The sequence below is a fragment of the Paralichthys olivaceus genome, chromosome 22 (genome assembly GCF_024713975.1).
Source record: "Paralichthys olivaceus isolate ysfri-2021 chromosome 22, ASM2471397v2, whole genome shotgun sequence".
NCBI classification, from domain to species: Eukaryota; Metazoa; Chordata; class Actinopteri; order Pleuronectiformes; family Paralichthyidae; genus Paralichthys; species Paralichthys olivaceus.
This window is the reverse complement of record NC_091114.1, coordinates 15261697-15277400: the sequence shown is the minus strand read 5'-3', so window position 1 is coordinate 15277400 and position 15704 is coordinate 15261697. Positions and strand designations below refer to the sequence as shown.

Here is a 15704-nt window from a genome sequence, read left to right as displayed (position 1 = left end):
ATCCATCCTGATCTTCATGTCCTTGATCTCTGTTGATGCCCTTTTCTCCAGAGTTCACGCATGAACAACATCTGAGGTCTGATGCCTCTATTTTTAGCTCCTGCTCCCAGCGGGAAGCTCATTTACCCATTTCCCTTCTTCTTCTTCTTCTTCTCTGAACCTCTCGGGACATTCAAACCACGAACTTAACCACAGCTGAGGTAGAAATCCTCTTCTCTTCTAAAGCCGTAGTTTGGTTTCTATCTTCCTCCGACAGTTAATTTATCCACCGTGTCTCTGCCTCTCACTCCCTGGTTTCAAGATAAGCTAATGATTTTCAAAATGTTCTGATTTATCGCCATCAGTTCTGTGTTGCAACAACTACCTGGAATGTTTTCCAGATTAAAAAATGTTCTTACTGGAGGATGATCGATTGATTTTTGCAGCTCATGAAACACCTGGTGGATAAATCTTTCAACCACAGTTTAGTTGTGGCCTACTTACATCTCCAGAGTGATTTGTGAAATATAAAAGCAGGAACTTTAACCAGCTGTGTGTGTGTGTGTGTGTGTGTGTGTGTGTCTGCTGCTGTCTGATGTCGTGATAAAGCTTCATGAGCAGAAGAAAGTCGACCATCGCAACAAAGAGGAATGAAAAACAGAAACTAAGTGCGTTTGAGTCAGAAACACACATGTTGTGTTGTCTCTGTGAGTGTGTGTTTGGGAGTTTACCACCGTGTCTCTGCCAGTTTGTTAGTCGGTCCGACACGCCTCGGCCTCTCGGTCCCTCCAACACAGGCAGGAGGGAGTCAGAGCGAAGTCTGGGGATGAGTCACGCTCGCTGATTTATCAAACACATCGTGCAGGAGAGAGGAAATCCTCTGAGCGAGGTCGTCTCTGAAGAAACTCACGTTACAGAACTCGTTTGTTCTGACGAGGCCACGGCTGCTGAGCCTCGTGAGACCCGGTTAGTTCTGAAACATTCAGGTTTCAGCTGCGTGTGGCTGCTTCTGGGTGGCACGCTCGTTTTTTTTTATTCATCCTTATTCTCCATTCATGTCACTGCGCTCTCCTGCATTTCTGACTTCTCATCGCTCCGTCTTTGATGCGCGGTCAAATTTCAGGCCACATCAGATAAGGGAGATTTTTTTTTTAGACGGACTTGAGGTGGAGAAGAAAGGCCCTGAGTGGATGTTTCAACACACGTCAATGTGGAACTGGCTGCGCTTTAAAACGGTATGTTCTGTAAAAGAGAGTCAGTGGAGAGTCACCAGAGCTCGTTACGAATAAAGTCACAAGTTATAATAAGTGTTTTTACAAAATTCTGATTTCTGTGGCGCGATAACTAAATCCCAGCAACAACTGCAGCCAAGCTAGCTGTTTCCACCTGCTTCCAGTCTTTATGCTAAGCTAAGCTGATTGACGTGAATAATCTAGAATTGGAACATTTGACGTAAAAGTTAAAGCTAAACTTTAAAAAAAATTGATTTTTCTCAAACTCTAACCGAGACGTCTTTAATGTTTTGAATCTTATTATTATTTCTGTCTCTGTTCCTAAATGATTTGAACCATTACTCATTCTTAAACACTGTGGTTTCTTCTTCGTCTTCGCCCTGCAGAGCCCTGAATGCTGCAGCTGTCACGTGTGACGTAACGTCGGAACTTGTTTTGACCTGTCCAGGGCCCCGACCGTCTGGCCCCTGCAGCTCCCTCCACCTCCGCACACCGAGGTGCCGGTCAGTCTTGAGTCGGAGGGGCCCGTCGTCTGCGACCGCTAAGTGTCTGTGTTTCGTGAAGATAAGTGGCGTTCGGAAAAGAAGGAGCGCATGATCAATTCAAAGAGTCGGTTATGGCAGAAACTGTCATCACCTGGATATAAGGGGGGGGGGGGGGTTGGATGGTTACAGTAATTCGTGGTTGAACTCTGCTTCAGTCAGGATGAACAGAAATCTGCAATTAAAATCTTATCATGAGATTTAAAGAGATTTTCCTTTTTAGCCATTTAGTCATTTTGCTTCTTGTCAGATCCTGAAACGATTGTGTCGATAAAGTTTTCACGACTGCTTGTTTATTTTAAACCTACTTGTCTTTGATCGTGTTACCTTTATTTTCCCAGCGTTTATGTCTTCATGTCTATTTACTTTTATTTATCTTTATTCTTTCTATGACAACACTTGTATCAGATGAACTCGGTTTGGTTTTGAGGGAGGGAGCCTGTTTATATCGTACATGTTAATATGTGTATGTCTTAATGTTTTTTAAAAAATGTCTCAGAGACTGTTGTGGACCAGTTGAAAGACATTTTGAATTTTCAGTTTGGACTTGAGTTTTGTTTATTTGGAATATCAGCCCTGGCAGAGACATGTGCTCTGAGTGCCCTTGTAGCATCAAGTATAAAATCTTCCACATTATTTTTGATTTGAATGTTTCTCACAGTTTTGAACGACCACATTCCAAACCAATGAGGCCTTCCTGTTTTCTTGTAAAGTAAATTGAGGCTCCTCACTGACCGGTTCACTTTTAATTCAATTTAATTCAAAACGAAGATCGCACATCGTCGCCCCCGTCTCAGATTAAATCCATTCTTGTTTCATTTTCGTGCTTTGAATCCTCGTGTAGAGATTTTTCCGCATAACTGGGCTTTAAAAAAGTGAAATACTGGAGTTACGGGACATTAAAGCAGCATAGGTTTGAATGTGTGCAGTCATGGAGTCACAGGGTTCATCTGGCAGGATTAGTTCTTCACATCTGGACTGATTCGTCTCGGTTTTGACGTGAAGCTATAGAAGATATAAAACGGGGTCGACTCTCTTGTCCAAACAGTTTTTTGAAAGTTGCCTTTGGCTCAGACTCGTGAAAACATTTTGTAGTTTGCTCGATCGAAAATTCAGCGAGGGATTCATTTTATCAGCATGAATCCATCGGCCCAGTTGCCGTTGACCCTGCAGACATGTGCAGCTCGTTCCGACACATTGTGCAACGTTTTATCACCTCAGAGGGAGGAGAGGAACTCGACTCTGCTTCATGTTGACACAAAGTTGAAACCTCTTTAATTCCAGGAACTCCGCCACAGGACGTGTTCTCTTTGTCCATGGATCAAGAGGCCGGTTGGTGTTTCTGTGTTGCTGCTGCCCTCTAGCTTCCAGGGAAGCATCGTGCTGTTTGTTACCGCTGCCGGGGAGGAGATGGGATTTTCCACTTGTTCATTTGTCAAGAGGATTACACAAAAACCACCAGCAGACAAACTACTCCAGTCATGAAGTTAAACACATGAAGCATTTCTCACGCATGTTAGATTAAAGTTGTCACATTTCTTGTTTATTATATTTGTTATAAAATAACATAAAAGTAGAGGATTAACAAGTAAACAGATTTTGAGAAAAAGTCTGATTTTCCAGTCGTTCAGCAATGATGAGATTTGAACTCGTGACGTCAGTGTTTATAAAATCCAGACAAGATTGATCTCAACATCAAGATGTGAAACAACTGCATCTATGTCCTGTTGGCTAATATTCATGATCACGTCGATTTCACCTCTCAGTCTACGTGGCTTTGCACCTACAAAGGATTTGGATTTGATATAATCTGACAGGACAGGTCGCACACTTGTTCTAGGTCACACACACACACACACACACCTCCAGAGATACTCCTTCCACTGTGTTATATGAATGGATGAGCCTGTGCCCGCTCCTGAATGTGAGGACGACATTCAGGGATTCAAGCGAAAGGGAAAGAGATGAAACCATCGATGTGGCGCTTTGGTGCAGCAGAGACGAGACTTGTTCACCTCATGGATGAATGGTAGGAAAAGATGATATTAACAATGCAGAGGAAATAAGTTTATTCCTGATATATATGAGAAAATTCAACAATATCAGAAACCATCCACAGACACATACCAGAGAAGAGTGTGGTTAAAAATGTGACGCAACACATGTGCAGATCTTGAAAAAGCAGCGCTTTAAAATACTGACTGTTAAATTCCTCAGTCTGAGAATCTTGATGGTAAAAGCAGGAGCGTGTGATTTACCGCAGCTGTCAGTGTCTGTGAGTGACTTTCTGTTTCTGACACGACTGAAGCTGCAGCCACTGAAACGTTCACCGCCTCCAACAGATGGAAGAAAAGAATCTCCATCCAGGAGGCCGGACCAGCGTCAGTCTATGAGATGAAACAACTGGCACTGTGAAGGTTCAGGAAGAGTTTCAGTTTTCAAAGTTTTTCTTGATTTATCTTCCGTTGGACTTTTTCTCATTGAGGAGAAAATAATACATCTTAACACAATAGTCAGAATCTGTCACGGCTGAAACGTTTTCTCGAAATCCTTTGTTTTTCCAGGGACGCAGCATCGTCACCCTCAGACCTTCCTCCTCCTGGTTCCTCTGAGGTCCGGAGGCCGTGAGCCTGGAGATGCGACACCAGCGCCGTACTTTCATCTCGACACCTCACACATGGCGGCGGACACCAGACAAACCTGCCGCTTTACCTTCACCTCCACGCAACTCTCCTCCTCCACTCCATCCATCCCTCCTTGGACTCCTGGTTCTCCTGGCCTCCCTGTGTTTGCTCCCCCACCCGGCTCAGGCAGCCTGGTATAAGGTTGGCGTGGTGGGGCCGTGGGGATGCGACCCTCTGTTCGCCAAGGCCCTTCCCAGCGTGGCGGCGCAGCTCGCCGTCAACCGCATCAACAGGGACCCGTCTCTGTCCTACGCTGCCACGTTTGATTTCACTGTGCTGCAGGTACGCTGCTGAGCTGACTGCTTGGTTCTTTGACTCATTTGATGGATTGACTTATTGGAGCTCTCTCTTCAGGAGCCATGCGAGACGTCAAGAGCGCTGGAGGCGTTCATGGGTTTCCACACCAAGGCCTCTGGGTACATTGGGCCGGTCAACCCCGGCTACTGTGACGCTGCATCAATGCTGAGCAAAGGCTGGAACAAAGTGGGTGTGAACAGTACCAGTGGATAGATATGTGTTTTACTTGCTTTGACAGATCAGATTAGATCTTTTCTTTCTTCCTCAGGCTTTGTTTCCTTGGGGTTGTGTTGGCTATGACCTGGACGACGTTCGGAGCCACCCGACCTTTGCTCGCTCCATGGCGAGGCCCACGTGGGTGCTGCTCAACATCATGCATTACTTCAGGTGGGCGCACGTTGGCATCATCTCCTCTTCAGACGGCATCTGGATGGAGACGGCCACCAAGGTTTGAATTTGACACTGACGAAAAGAAACTGCTGTTGACAGGCTCTCTTTTTAATTTTTATACATTTAGAGTTATTATTCCAATGCTCTGTTTCCTTGATTAAGTTCATGGACTCCGTCTGGTAGCATGTGTGTGTTGTCTCTGTCCTCCTTCAGGTCGCTGATTCGTTGAGAAGCCACGGTCTGCCGGTGCGACTGGTCACTTTCATGGAGAACACGCCTCACGGCATCAGACGAACTCTGGCCAAGGTTCGCAAGATGAGCGAGATACGAGGTGGGCACTGAATTATCACAGCAGAGGATTTACTCTGCGTGTCTGGATCCTTTTTCATTTCGAGGAAATAACAAATGAAATCTCGGGGAGATTCTCAATGTCTTGTCTTGTCCTAGTTGTGATCCTGTGCATGCACTCGGCGCTGATCGGCGGCTCAGTCCAGAAGCTCCTGTTGGAGACGGCCTACGACATGCAGATGATCGACGGCTCCCTGGTCTTTGTGCCCTACGACACCTTGCTCTACAGCCTCCCATACCGCAACGTCACCTACCCGGCTCTGAAGAGCAACAGCAAGCTGCTGCGGGCCTACGACGCCGTGCTGACCGTCACCATCGACTCACCCCAGACGTCGTTCTACGAGGCCTACAGAGAGGCCATGGAGACGGGGGAGGTGGCGAGGACGCTGAAGCCACAGCAGGTGATGCGTGGAGCTGGAGAAGAATCATGTGTGCGTCTTTTAGTGAGTCTGTCTGAGCCGAACTCTGTGACCTGCAGGTGTCTCCTCTCTTCGGGACCATCTACAGCTCCGTCCTCTTCATGGCTCATGCGGTGCATCGTGTTCGGCAGTCAGGGGAGTGGATGTCTGGTGGCAACTTGGCGAGACACACCCACAATCTGACCTTTCAGGTACTGAGAAAGCAAAATAAAAGAGAAATGAGAAATGTGTCTTTTGAATTTAATCCCATACAAATTCTGGAGTGTGGCTGGAGTGAAAATAAACATTAACATATAAATCCTCTTAACATTTCAGGGGTTCAGTCACACGATTAAAACCAACGACTCTGGAGCAGCTCTGCTGGAATATCTCATACTGGACACAGACGGACTCTCCTGGGAGCTGAAGCCAGTGTACAGGTACATAAGAGTGATTTGAGTAAATATATAAAAGGTAGTACAGGGATGAGAGTCCTGTGATGGATCAGTTTGAGGGTTTCGTTTGGAGTTACAGTTGCATTAATAACTTTAAATGACGATCATATCGACTGTTGGCAGGATCGACATGGAGGTCGGGATGGTGCGATTCCTGGGTCGAGACATCCACTTCCCTCGAGGCTACGGACCCAGGAGAGACTCCTCCTGCTGGTTTACTCCTGGAGTCATCTGCTCGGGGGGTGAGGATTTTGTATTTAGTTTTATTTATTCAAAGTCCTTAGAAACGCTGATTACAATTTGTGTTTTTATTTCTTCCCTTTTTAAAATTTTTAAAATGTTCAAAACCAAAATCTTCTTGTTCTGTTGCAGGTGTGGATCTGTTCACGACCATCTGGATGTTTCTCGGGGCGATCTTCTTCTCTGTCGTCTCTGTGGCGTTAATTTGCTGCGTCAGGTACAAAGTTATGAGGGTGTAGGTGTTGAGGTGGTTTGAGTCACCTTCAACTGTTGGTTTGTTTCAGTTCGTCTCCTCCTGCTCTCTTGTTGCCTAGGCGACGCATCAATCAGATTCTACTGGTCAAGGGTCCAAACAAGATCCTACTGACTCTGGCAGATGTCACATTCATAAACCCGTCGCTTAGCAACAAGGTCAGCCTCCGTTAGAGTCCATCTTTTACTTGTCTCCGGTGATTGGTTGATTTGTAACGCTGGTGTTGCAGTTGCATTAAAAAAAAAAACAACATCACACCCTGAACTCACGTCTGCACAGAAGCTGAGTCTGGACGACAGCAGAGCCAGCGGCATGAGGAGCGTGTCGGACCACAGCGCCGCCTCACCAGTCTCCACCATAACCCCGGCCACCTATGAGAACTCCAATGTTGTCATTTACGAGGTGATGCCAGTTTAACATGTATCGTATTTTTAACATCCTAAAGTCGTTTCATTTCATCAATACAGAAGAATAATGGCCCAAGATGATGAGTCAAGTTTGAACAATTTGAACAGTTTAATTCAGTGTCTTGAAAAGACAAGAAGAAGCAGCTCCCGATTGTGACTTCTTGCGTTTCATTTGTGCTTCTGTCCTTCAGGGTGACTGGGCTTGGCTGAAGAGACTCCCCAATGGGACGTTCAGCAGAATCAACACCAAAACCAGCGACGTGTTTGAACTGGTATGTCATGTTGTTGTGAAACAGAGTGGAATTCGTGAGGGGGGTTGAAAATTTGAACTAATTCAACAAAGTTTGCAGATGAAGGACATGCGTCACGAGAACGTCAATCTCTTCCTGGGCTTCTTTCACGACTGTGGCGTGTTTGCCATCGTGACCGAGTTCTGCTCCAGAGGAAGCTTGGAGGACCTGCTGCTGAACGACGACGTGAAACTGGACTGGATGTTCAAGTCCTCTCTGCTGCTGGATCTCATTAAGGTTGATTTAAAGTAGACGGCGATGCACCTCTGACATTTATACCACTGGATGAGATTGGAAAACTTTTCTCCAAAGTTCTAAAGGCTACTTGACCAGTTGTATGAATCCATCCTGTTTGTTGTCCCTCTCAGGGTATGAAGTACCTCCACCACCGCGGAGTGTCCCACGCTCGTCTGAAGTCCGGTAACTGTGTGGTGGACGGCCGCTTTGTCCTGAAGATCACAGATTTCGGTTATAACGAGGTCCTGGAGTCTCAGAGGTTCCCTTACATCGAACCCCCCGCAGAGGGTGAGAGAACAGATCAGGGTCAAATTCAATTTGTCCAAGTGGAGACATCATTTGTGTAAGTTTCCAAAACAGAACCGAAGTAATACAGTTCTGTGTGGTCCAGAGTTGCTGTGGACGGCTCCAGAGATCCTGAGGAGTGGGCAGCCGGGGCTTCACGGGACTCTGACCGGTGACGTGTTCAGCTTTGCCATCATCATGCAGGAGGTGGTGATCAGAGGGCCTCCGTTCTGCATGCTGGACCTCTCCGCTGCAGGTGAGTGAACTGTATCCTAACACTGAAAACATTAGCATGTTAATAGTTGGTAACATCTGAGGGTCATTGCAGTGGGTGATGTTTCACTGTGGAGCAAATGTTTGCACTTGTCCCTGCAGCTAAATTTCTACAATAGTTCAGTCACTGGTCGTATGATGAACAGCTGATGTTTCTCTGTGTTTCAGACATCGTCGAGAAGCTCTGTAAGCCTCCTCCTCTGTGCCGCCCGGTGGTCAGTCCAGACTACGCTCCGTTAGAGTGCATCCAGCTGATGAAACAGTGCTGGAACGAGCAGCCGGAGAAGAGGCCCAGATTTGACGAGATCTTTGACCAGGTAGTTGAGCAAAATGTCTACATCTCAATGCATTGTAAGCTGATTTTAAACAGATTTTGGTTGGAGTTATGTTTGGACTAAATGCAGGAGTCATGGCTGTTTGGGAGTTAAATACTTGTAGTTCAGTTAAACGTTACTTATGACTTGTCCTTCTTGCCCATATCTAAGTTTAAAAACATCAACAAGGGGAAGAAGACCAACATCATTGACTCTATGCTGAGGATGCTGGAGCAGTATTCGTCTAACCTGGAGGAGCTGATCAGAGAGAGAACGGAGGAGCTGGAAATCGAGAAGCAGAAGACGGAGAAGCTGCTGACACAGATGCTGCCTCCGTGAGTTAACCTGAAACAATCGTACATAACACAAAGTCATTACAATTTATCCTGCAGGGGGCAGGAGTGATTCTAGCAAAATTTCACAAACATACATAGAGTAGCTGTCAACAAAACCTAGCCACAAAAAATTAAGCTAAACTACATTTTAAACTTGTGTTCTTCGTCTTCCTTCAGATCTGTGGCAGAAGCTTTGAAAGTGGGCGGCACAGTCGAACCAGAGCATTTTGACCACGTGACGCTTTATTTCAGCGACATTGTTGGGTTCACCACCATCTCAGCCAACAGCGAACCCATCGAGGTGGTCGACCTGCTCAACGACCTCTACACCATCTTCGACGCCATCATCGGAAACCATGACGTCTACAAGGTGGGCTCAACCGCAACCTTCCATTCAGCTCTGTTGTCACAAACCATCAAATCTCTTTAAATCCCTTGATTGATAATTGTTTTGTGTTCTTCAGGTGGAGACGATTGGTGATGCTTACATGGTGGCATCTGGACTTCCCGTCCCTAACGGCAACCGCCATGCTGCCGAAATAGCGAACATGGCTCTTGACATCCTGAGCGCGGTGGGAACCTTCAAAATGAGACACATGCCTGATGTTCCTGTCAGGATACGAATAGGACTGCACACAGGTGAGTGTTAGACGTTAGCTAACTTTCATTTATTCCTTGAATCCAAACCCCTTCACAAAACTGTTGTGGTTGGTGTTGTAGGTCCCTGTGTAGCAGGTGTGGTGGGTCTGACTATGCCTCGCTACTGTCTGTTTGGAGACACCGTAAACACTGCCTCTCGAATGGAGTCCAGCGGGATGCGTAAGTCACAGACCAACAAAACACAGGACTGAAGGTTTCTGTGTAAAATAACCAGGCAGTGATTACTTGCTTCTTCACTACAGCCTACAGGATCCATGTCCACGAGAGCACTGTGAAGGTCCTGCAGGATCTAAAACTCGGCTACAAGTGGGAATTAAGAGGCCGGACAGAAGTCAAGGTACAACTTGTTATCAGGGACAAGATTTCAGCAGAATGCAGCATCTCAACACCGTTCTTTATCTTTCTTCTCAGGGGAAAGGTGTGGAGGAGACCTTCTGGCTCGTGGGGAGAGATGGATTTACCAAACCTCTACCTGTTCCTCCAGAACTCAAAACTGGGTAGAAATGACTTTCCTTCCTTCTCATCCCTTTTCCTTATTTTTTAGCCTTTTGTCTCAGTTTCCTGCTCACGGCTCTGAGTCGCTTTAACTCAAAAGTATTTCAAATTCTATTCGCTGGATTGAGTCTCGTTAGTAGTTTTCTTATCCTTACAGAAGCTGATAATAAGATATGAGCAGCTCTATAAATGTCAGACGAGAACATGTTCTTCATCATTGAGCCCAGTCTTTTAAGAGCAGTAACAGAACACATAGAGAACCCATTAAATTTAGTGGTGGATTTGGTTAAACATGAGCATCTTGAACATGGCAACATGGCGTTTCGTGTATGTGAGTGCATGCTGTGTTTACGCTGTTTACTTCGTCCCAACAGGCAAATGGCTCACGGGCTGCAGATGGCCGAGATAGCCCAGTACAAGAAACGGAAAGCCGAGAAACTGCAACAGGAACAACTTGCAAAAGAGAAAAACTGAGGTAATGTTATGCATTTGAAAAAATGTATAACGTAGTTTATCTTGAACATGACTCGTTCAGATATTAGGTCTGGGGGTCACCAATTGTTTGTCACTTACAAAACTCAGTTCTTCTGCTTTACAAGTTTTTTTTAAGATAAGATGTTTAAGAATGTTGACTCCTCGCCGTGGCGCTGCTGTCGTTCGAAAACCTGCTTTAAGATTTCAGTCTTTTGATTTTGTGACATATGCTAAAAACCAACAGAAGTGAAAATTTGATTAATCTATATCCTCCCTCTGTACAAAAATGAAGCGTGCCCATGACTTTGGAGCCACGAGGTCCCACGTACATGCATTCAATCAATATAAATATGATAAGAACTGACAGATACTATTTTTGTAAAACAAATAATTTAACGTCAACATAACTTTTGTTTTACCTTGGCCCATTTGCTAACATGGGGGTGGCGGGTTTATGACCTATACTGCAGCCAACCACCACCAGGGGGTAATCAAGCTGTTTTGGCTTTACGTTTAGGGAGATGTCGTGTCGTCCATCTTTAAATCATTAACTTTAACATTTTTTTCCAGGCACTAGCTTCACACTGAACAGACACAAGATAGATGAAGAAAGTGAATCACTCAAAATGCCAGTTTAAGCTCTCTGCTGAATGATTATTATCTTTATTATGTTGGGCGGCAGCTGTCCTTCTCCATCTTGTGTTAATGTTGGGTTCCTCTTCACCCTTCTCCTCCATATCTCTCCAAATCAGCATCGCGGCAAAAGAGTCGATGGACATGAAGCAGGTGTTTCACAAGGCGGTGAAGAAGATCTCTCACGTCCGCGTCGTGACTCAGGTCAACGCAGCCGAAGACGAGGACAATGTCATGATGTCTCACCACTGACTGACCCGTGGGTCACGTGTTCACATGGACAGGACCCAACACGTAACTTTACCTCGGTACTTTCATGGTGAATCGTTCTGACAAACTCTGACAGAGATGATCTGCTGAGAAGAGTTAAAGCAGCAGGAGAGGGGAGTGGACGTGTTAGTTCAGATTAACCATGTGTGTGTGTGTGTGTGTGTTGAATTGACGAGTCCTGTCTGTAGCTATGTTTAGAGGCGGTGACTCAGCAAAGCAGGGATCTGCAGAAACTGCCCGTCAGCAGCCGAGGAACGCCGCTAATCTTCTGTTCATTTCCTCCTCCTTCACTACCCTGTTCCTCCGTCTGGGGGGGGGGCACAAGGAGGTGATGGTAGGAAAGGAGAGAGGAAGGAGACAAACTAAGGAGAGAAGGAGAGGTGAGAGGTAAAGGAGGAAAAATTACAATCTCTTGCTTTCACCACTTTGACTTTACTCTCCATCCTCCAGCCATGAATATTAGTTTATTGGATCAGAGTCACACAATATTTCATTTATTACAAATACATTTATTTATTTATTACAAATACATTTATGTATTTATTACAAATACATTTATTTATTTATTACAAATACATTTATGTATTTATTACAAATACATTTATCTGAAAATTATATGACGATGATATAAACATTTAGTCTTAATTGATCTGTCACTGGAGATTCAAACAAACCTGATTCCAAACTTTTGGAAAACTTTGGCAAATTGAATTAATTTACACTGTTTCAATAAGAACGAATTGGATCATTTGTTGTTATTTTTATGTGACAGTCTTGTGTAGTTCAGCTGTGAAGGCGAATTCAATTACTTTTGTGTAGTTGTAGCTCTGTTTCAAGGTTTTTGTCTTTCCTTAAATAGAAAAATGATCCAAAATGATTAAAAGATTAAAGTTTGACATTAAAGGTCTCTCCTATAACCTCCAACTTTTTAATGCGGATCTGATTTTGAAACAACTCCACAGCGTCTTCTAGTGGTCAGATACAAAATAATCTCAGAATTATTCTAACTACAGATGGCAACCTGGAAACCCTGCAGGATTATCCTTACTGATCCTGTGTGTGTGTGTGTGTGTGTGTGTGTGTGTGTGTGTGTGTGTGTGTCCATTTAAAATCCTTAAACTGACAGGGAGCTTACTACACTCTTTCACTGTGTAAGATAACGGACTCTCATCTGAGTAGGAGTTCCAACGAAACGTGACATATAATCTGATTTAACAAGTCTGTCATTTTAAATGTGTAATTCGACCAAAATTATTTTTTTTTACATCTCAAACTATTACACTTAAATCATTTTCAACATCATAAAACATAATATTGTTGCGGAGAAACAGGTTTTGGATTCTGTCTCATTCATCCGATGATTTTACGACCCCTCAAATTCATGTTGCGACCCCTTTTGGGAACCCCGACCCTCAGGTTGCACTGTGACTACACATCTGTACACAGATGTTTCATTCAACCCTCTATAATAATTAAAGGGTTGTTGGGTTTTAATTAAAGTTTTTTGCAGCAACAGATGAATTCTGACCTTTTTAACTTCGTCTTAACCAAACATTTCTGTTTCTGTTTTGTTCTATGAGAATTTAATCTTGAACTCTTCAGCCTCACATTCAAATTTTCAACAGAGCTAATAAAATACTTAAATATACTTAACTACAGCAGAAAGGCAATAAAAGTTACAATATCATGAAGGAAGGAGACAGATGATCTGCTGAGAAAACACAAAAATGATTTTTAAAACAATCTTAAGGCAAAACTAAATCTATAAACTAAAACATGAGCGATATCAAAATAAGGAAACACTGAGGATAAACAACTTAACTTGTTCAGTGTGTTTAAACCCTGGTAGCTCCACATTCCCAAAACAAAGTTTAAATTATAAAATGTTTTCTGCAGATGTTTAATTCACTGGTTACAAGCTGATGGTTTCTTACCGGCACTTCCACACTTGATCTATTGAACAGGGACAATACTTATTAATTAACTAACTAATTAACTAATACTCGAGGTCAACTAATTAACTGATCGACAAATAAATTGTCATCATTTTGCAGGCTTGTTTTAATCTGCAGTTCCTGATCGATGGTTGATGGTAAAAAAAATATATAAATGCAGTAAATATCTATAACACATACTGATACTGCCAGAAAAATATACTTGAGTATGCACCATGGACTGTAAATCAAAAAGTCAAAGATGTGCACTCAGTATCACAAACAAAAAAGTCCATGTACTAATATTTGTGAGTGTGTTTTAGTAATTAGCTCATTTGTGTACATAATGTGTGTGTGTGTGTGTGTGTGTGTGTGTGTTTAAATTGCAATGTCAACAACACAGTGTGGCAACAGTGCTTGTTGTGAAATCACAGCCCGAGTCAGCGACAAAGGGAAGCATGCTTTCCTTTGTGTTTCCTGTGTGTGTCTTTCTGCTTTGTTGGCTCTGCTCCTTTGTTGCAAGTACAATGGCAGCACAGGGTTTACGTGTAGGGCTGAATTTAGACCAGCAGAGGACGCTGTGCCATGGTAACTGTCAATCAGGAGAAGAGAAAGATAGTATGATAGTAATAATACAAATAAATGAGGGGAAATAAACCAAAAATAAATAAATAAATTGAGAAAATAAAGTGTCTAGATAAATTTGGATTCTTGCAAATGAATGTCAATTAAAATGTGTTGTTGTTATTCTGAAAACCTAACTGTTATTTAATATTAGTTATTTAAATGTTAAACATATTTACCATATTTCCTGTCAGGTTAATATACTGGAGAGCTTCAATCTTGAAAACTTGAAAAAAAACTATGGTTTCAATATTTGAGTGTTATCACAGGATTTCTTTTTACCACAGTTAGACAGATTAATTGTTTTTACATTCCCCTGCTATGAAACTTAAAGATCAAGTATCAAATCCATATTTCCAGCGGCTCAACTCCCTCCTGTGTGTCTGCAGAGCCAGACAACTGACGTCAATCATTGTCCAAAGCACCGGTGCACATTAAACACATTTACGACGTGATCTGAAAACGCTGGGAATGACGCACAAACACAACGTTTGTTCTCACTTCTGTATCACAAACTTTATTTTTTCTGCAGCTAAAAAAGGGTCTGAATTCTCCTGAAATTATCACAAACCGGCCTGTTGCCTCAAACGCACCACAAGCTGAAAATCTACTCATCAGGAAAGTCCCAATTTTCATATGTTGACCAATGATGGGTTGTTTACACTGATGGTGGATAAGAATCAACAGAGTAGGATTCTGAAGAATTTCTGGAGTGATATTTCAGATTTCTGCCTGGTTAACAGGGCAAAAGGTTGAAGGCTATGCAAATTCGCAGATGAGAGATCCAGAGGGGGGGGGGGGGGGGGGGCTTTTCGAGCGTTTGTCTGGTCCCGCGCCAGTTAGCGGATGTTAGCGGAACCAGGCTTCCTTTGAAAAGCAGCTGATATTTCCCCGGGGAAGAGTTGGGTTGCCCGTCGGCTCGACTGGTAGCTAGCTGTCATTGTGAGAGAGATTGGAGCCTGGTATTCCGGCTGTCACAATGCTCTCCACTTTTTCCGTAACAAGGGGTTAAGGAGGTGAAAGAGTGGGACAGGCAGCGAATGCAAGAGGGAAACTGATATGACCTCTTGTGTCAATAAAGTTACTGCAACTACAAGACGATTGGTTCATAAATTCACTCAAATGTCCCCTTTTTGTCCAAAAGATAAATAAACTGAAGACGTTTTTAGCCTAGCTTAGCGCAAAGACAAATAGCTTGCTCAAAACAGAAAAATACGCTGCGTGCTACTTGAGCTAAATTCAATTTATTTTGTCAAAATGTCTCCCGTGGAAAAGCCTGTAAGCTAACGTAGCCTTATTAAGAAATCTCGTGACATGTGGAAATGACTTCATCTGCAGAGGAAGGTCATGTGATATGATGAAAAGCTCCAGAACATATGATGTTGATAATGACCTTCTCAATCTACCAATTAATGATGACAGGAAATCACATTTCCTCAGAAGTCAGTCCCTTGGAGCTTTTGTTATTGGGAAGAGTTTTAATTAAACACAGCATGCATGGACAGAGATATACTGCCAATGAACGTAAACGACTTTTTGGTTAGTTCTCATTTACAGTAACAGAGTCACAGACAGGTGGTCCTGCATAGCTCCGTGGCTAAAACTGTGCCAGAGTTGAGGGTATGATTCCTGCTGGGACCAGCTGCACTACACAT

The 15704-nt window shown here is 43.6% G+C and overlaps 1 protein-coding gene across 3 annotated transcripts; it reads left to right on the top strand.

The window, feature by feature from the left end:
* The first annotated feature begins 2926 nt into the window (after positions 1-2926).
* Positions 2927-11998, top strand: gc2 (guanylyl cyclase 2). Of its 3 annotated transcripts, none has more exons than XM_069518641.1 (26): positions 2927-3782; positions 4096-4170; positions 4318-4719; positions 4792-4920; positions 5003-5182; positions 5338-5455; positions 5572-5873; positions 5951-6082; positions 6207-6310; positions 6449-6567; positions 6698-6782; positions 6880-6976; positions 7098-7220; positions 7417-7497; positions 7576-7752; positions 7884-8040; positions 8144-8293; positions 8479-8627; positions 8796-8959; positions 9137-9329; positions 9424-9598; positions 9680-9778; positions 9862-9956; positions 10031-10116; positions 10489-10589; positions 11341-11998. In XM_069518641.1, exons 3-25 carry the CDS (start codon positions 4390-4392, stop codon positions 10586-10588), a joined length of 3345 nt encoding a protein of 1114 aa, XP_069374742.1. In that variant the 5' UTR covers positions 2927-3782; positions 4096-4170; positions 4318-4389; the 3' UTR covers position 10589; positions 11341-11998. The 3 variants fall into 3 exon arrangements, with proteins under 3 accessions (XP_069374742.1, XP_069374741.1, XP_069374743.1); XM_069518640.1 differs by having other exon boundaries at positions 3643-3782; positions 4062-4170; positions 11341-11478; XM_069518642.1 differs by lacking the exon at positions 4096-4170 and having other exon boundaries at positions 3647-3782; positions 11341-11478.
* The last annotated feature ends 3706 nt before the right edge of the window (positions 11999-15704 follow it).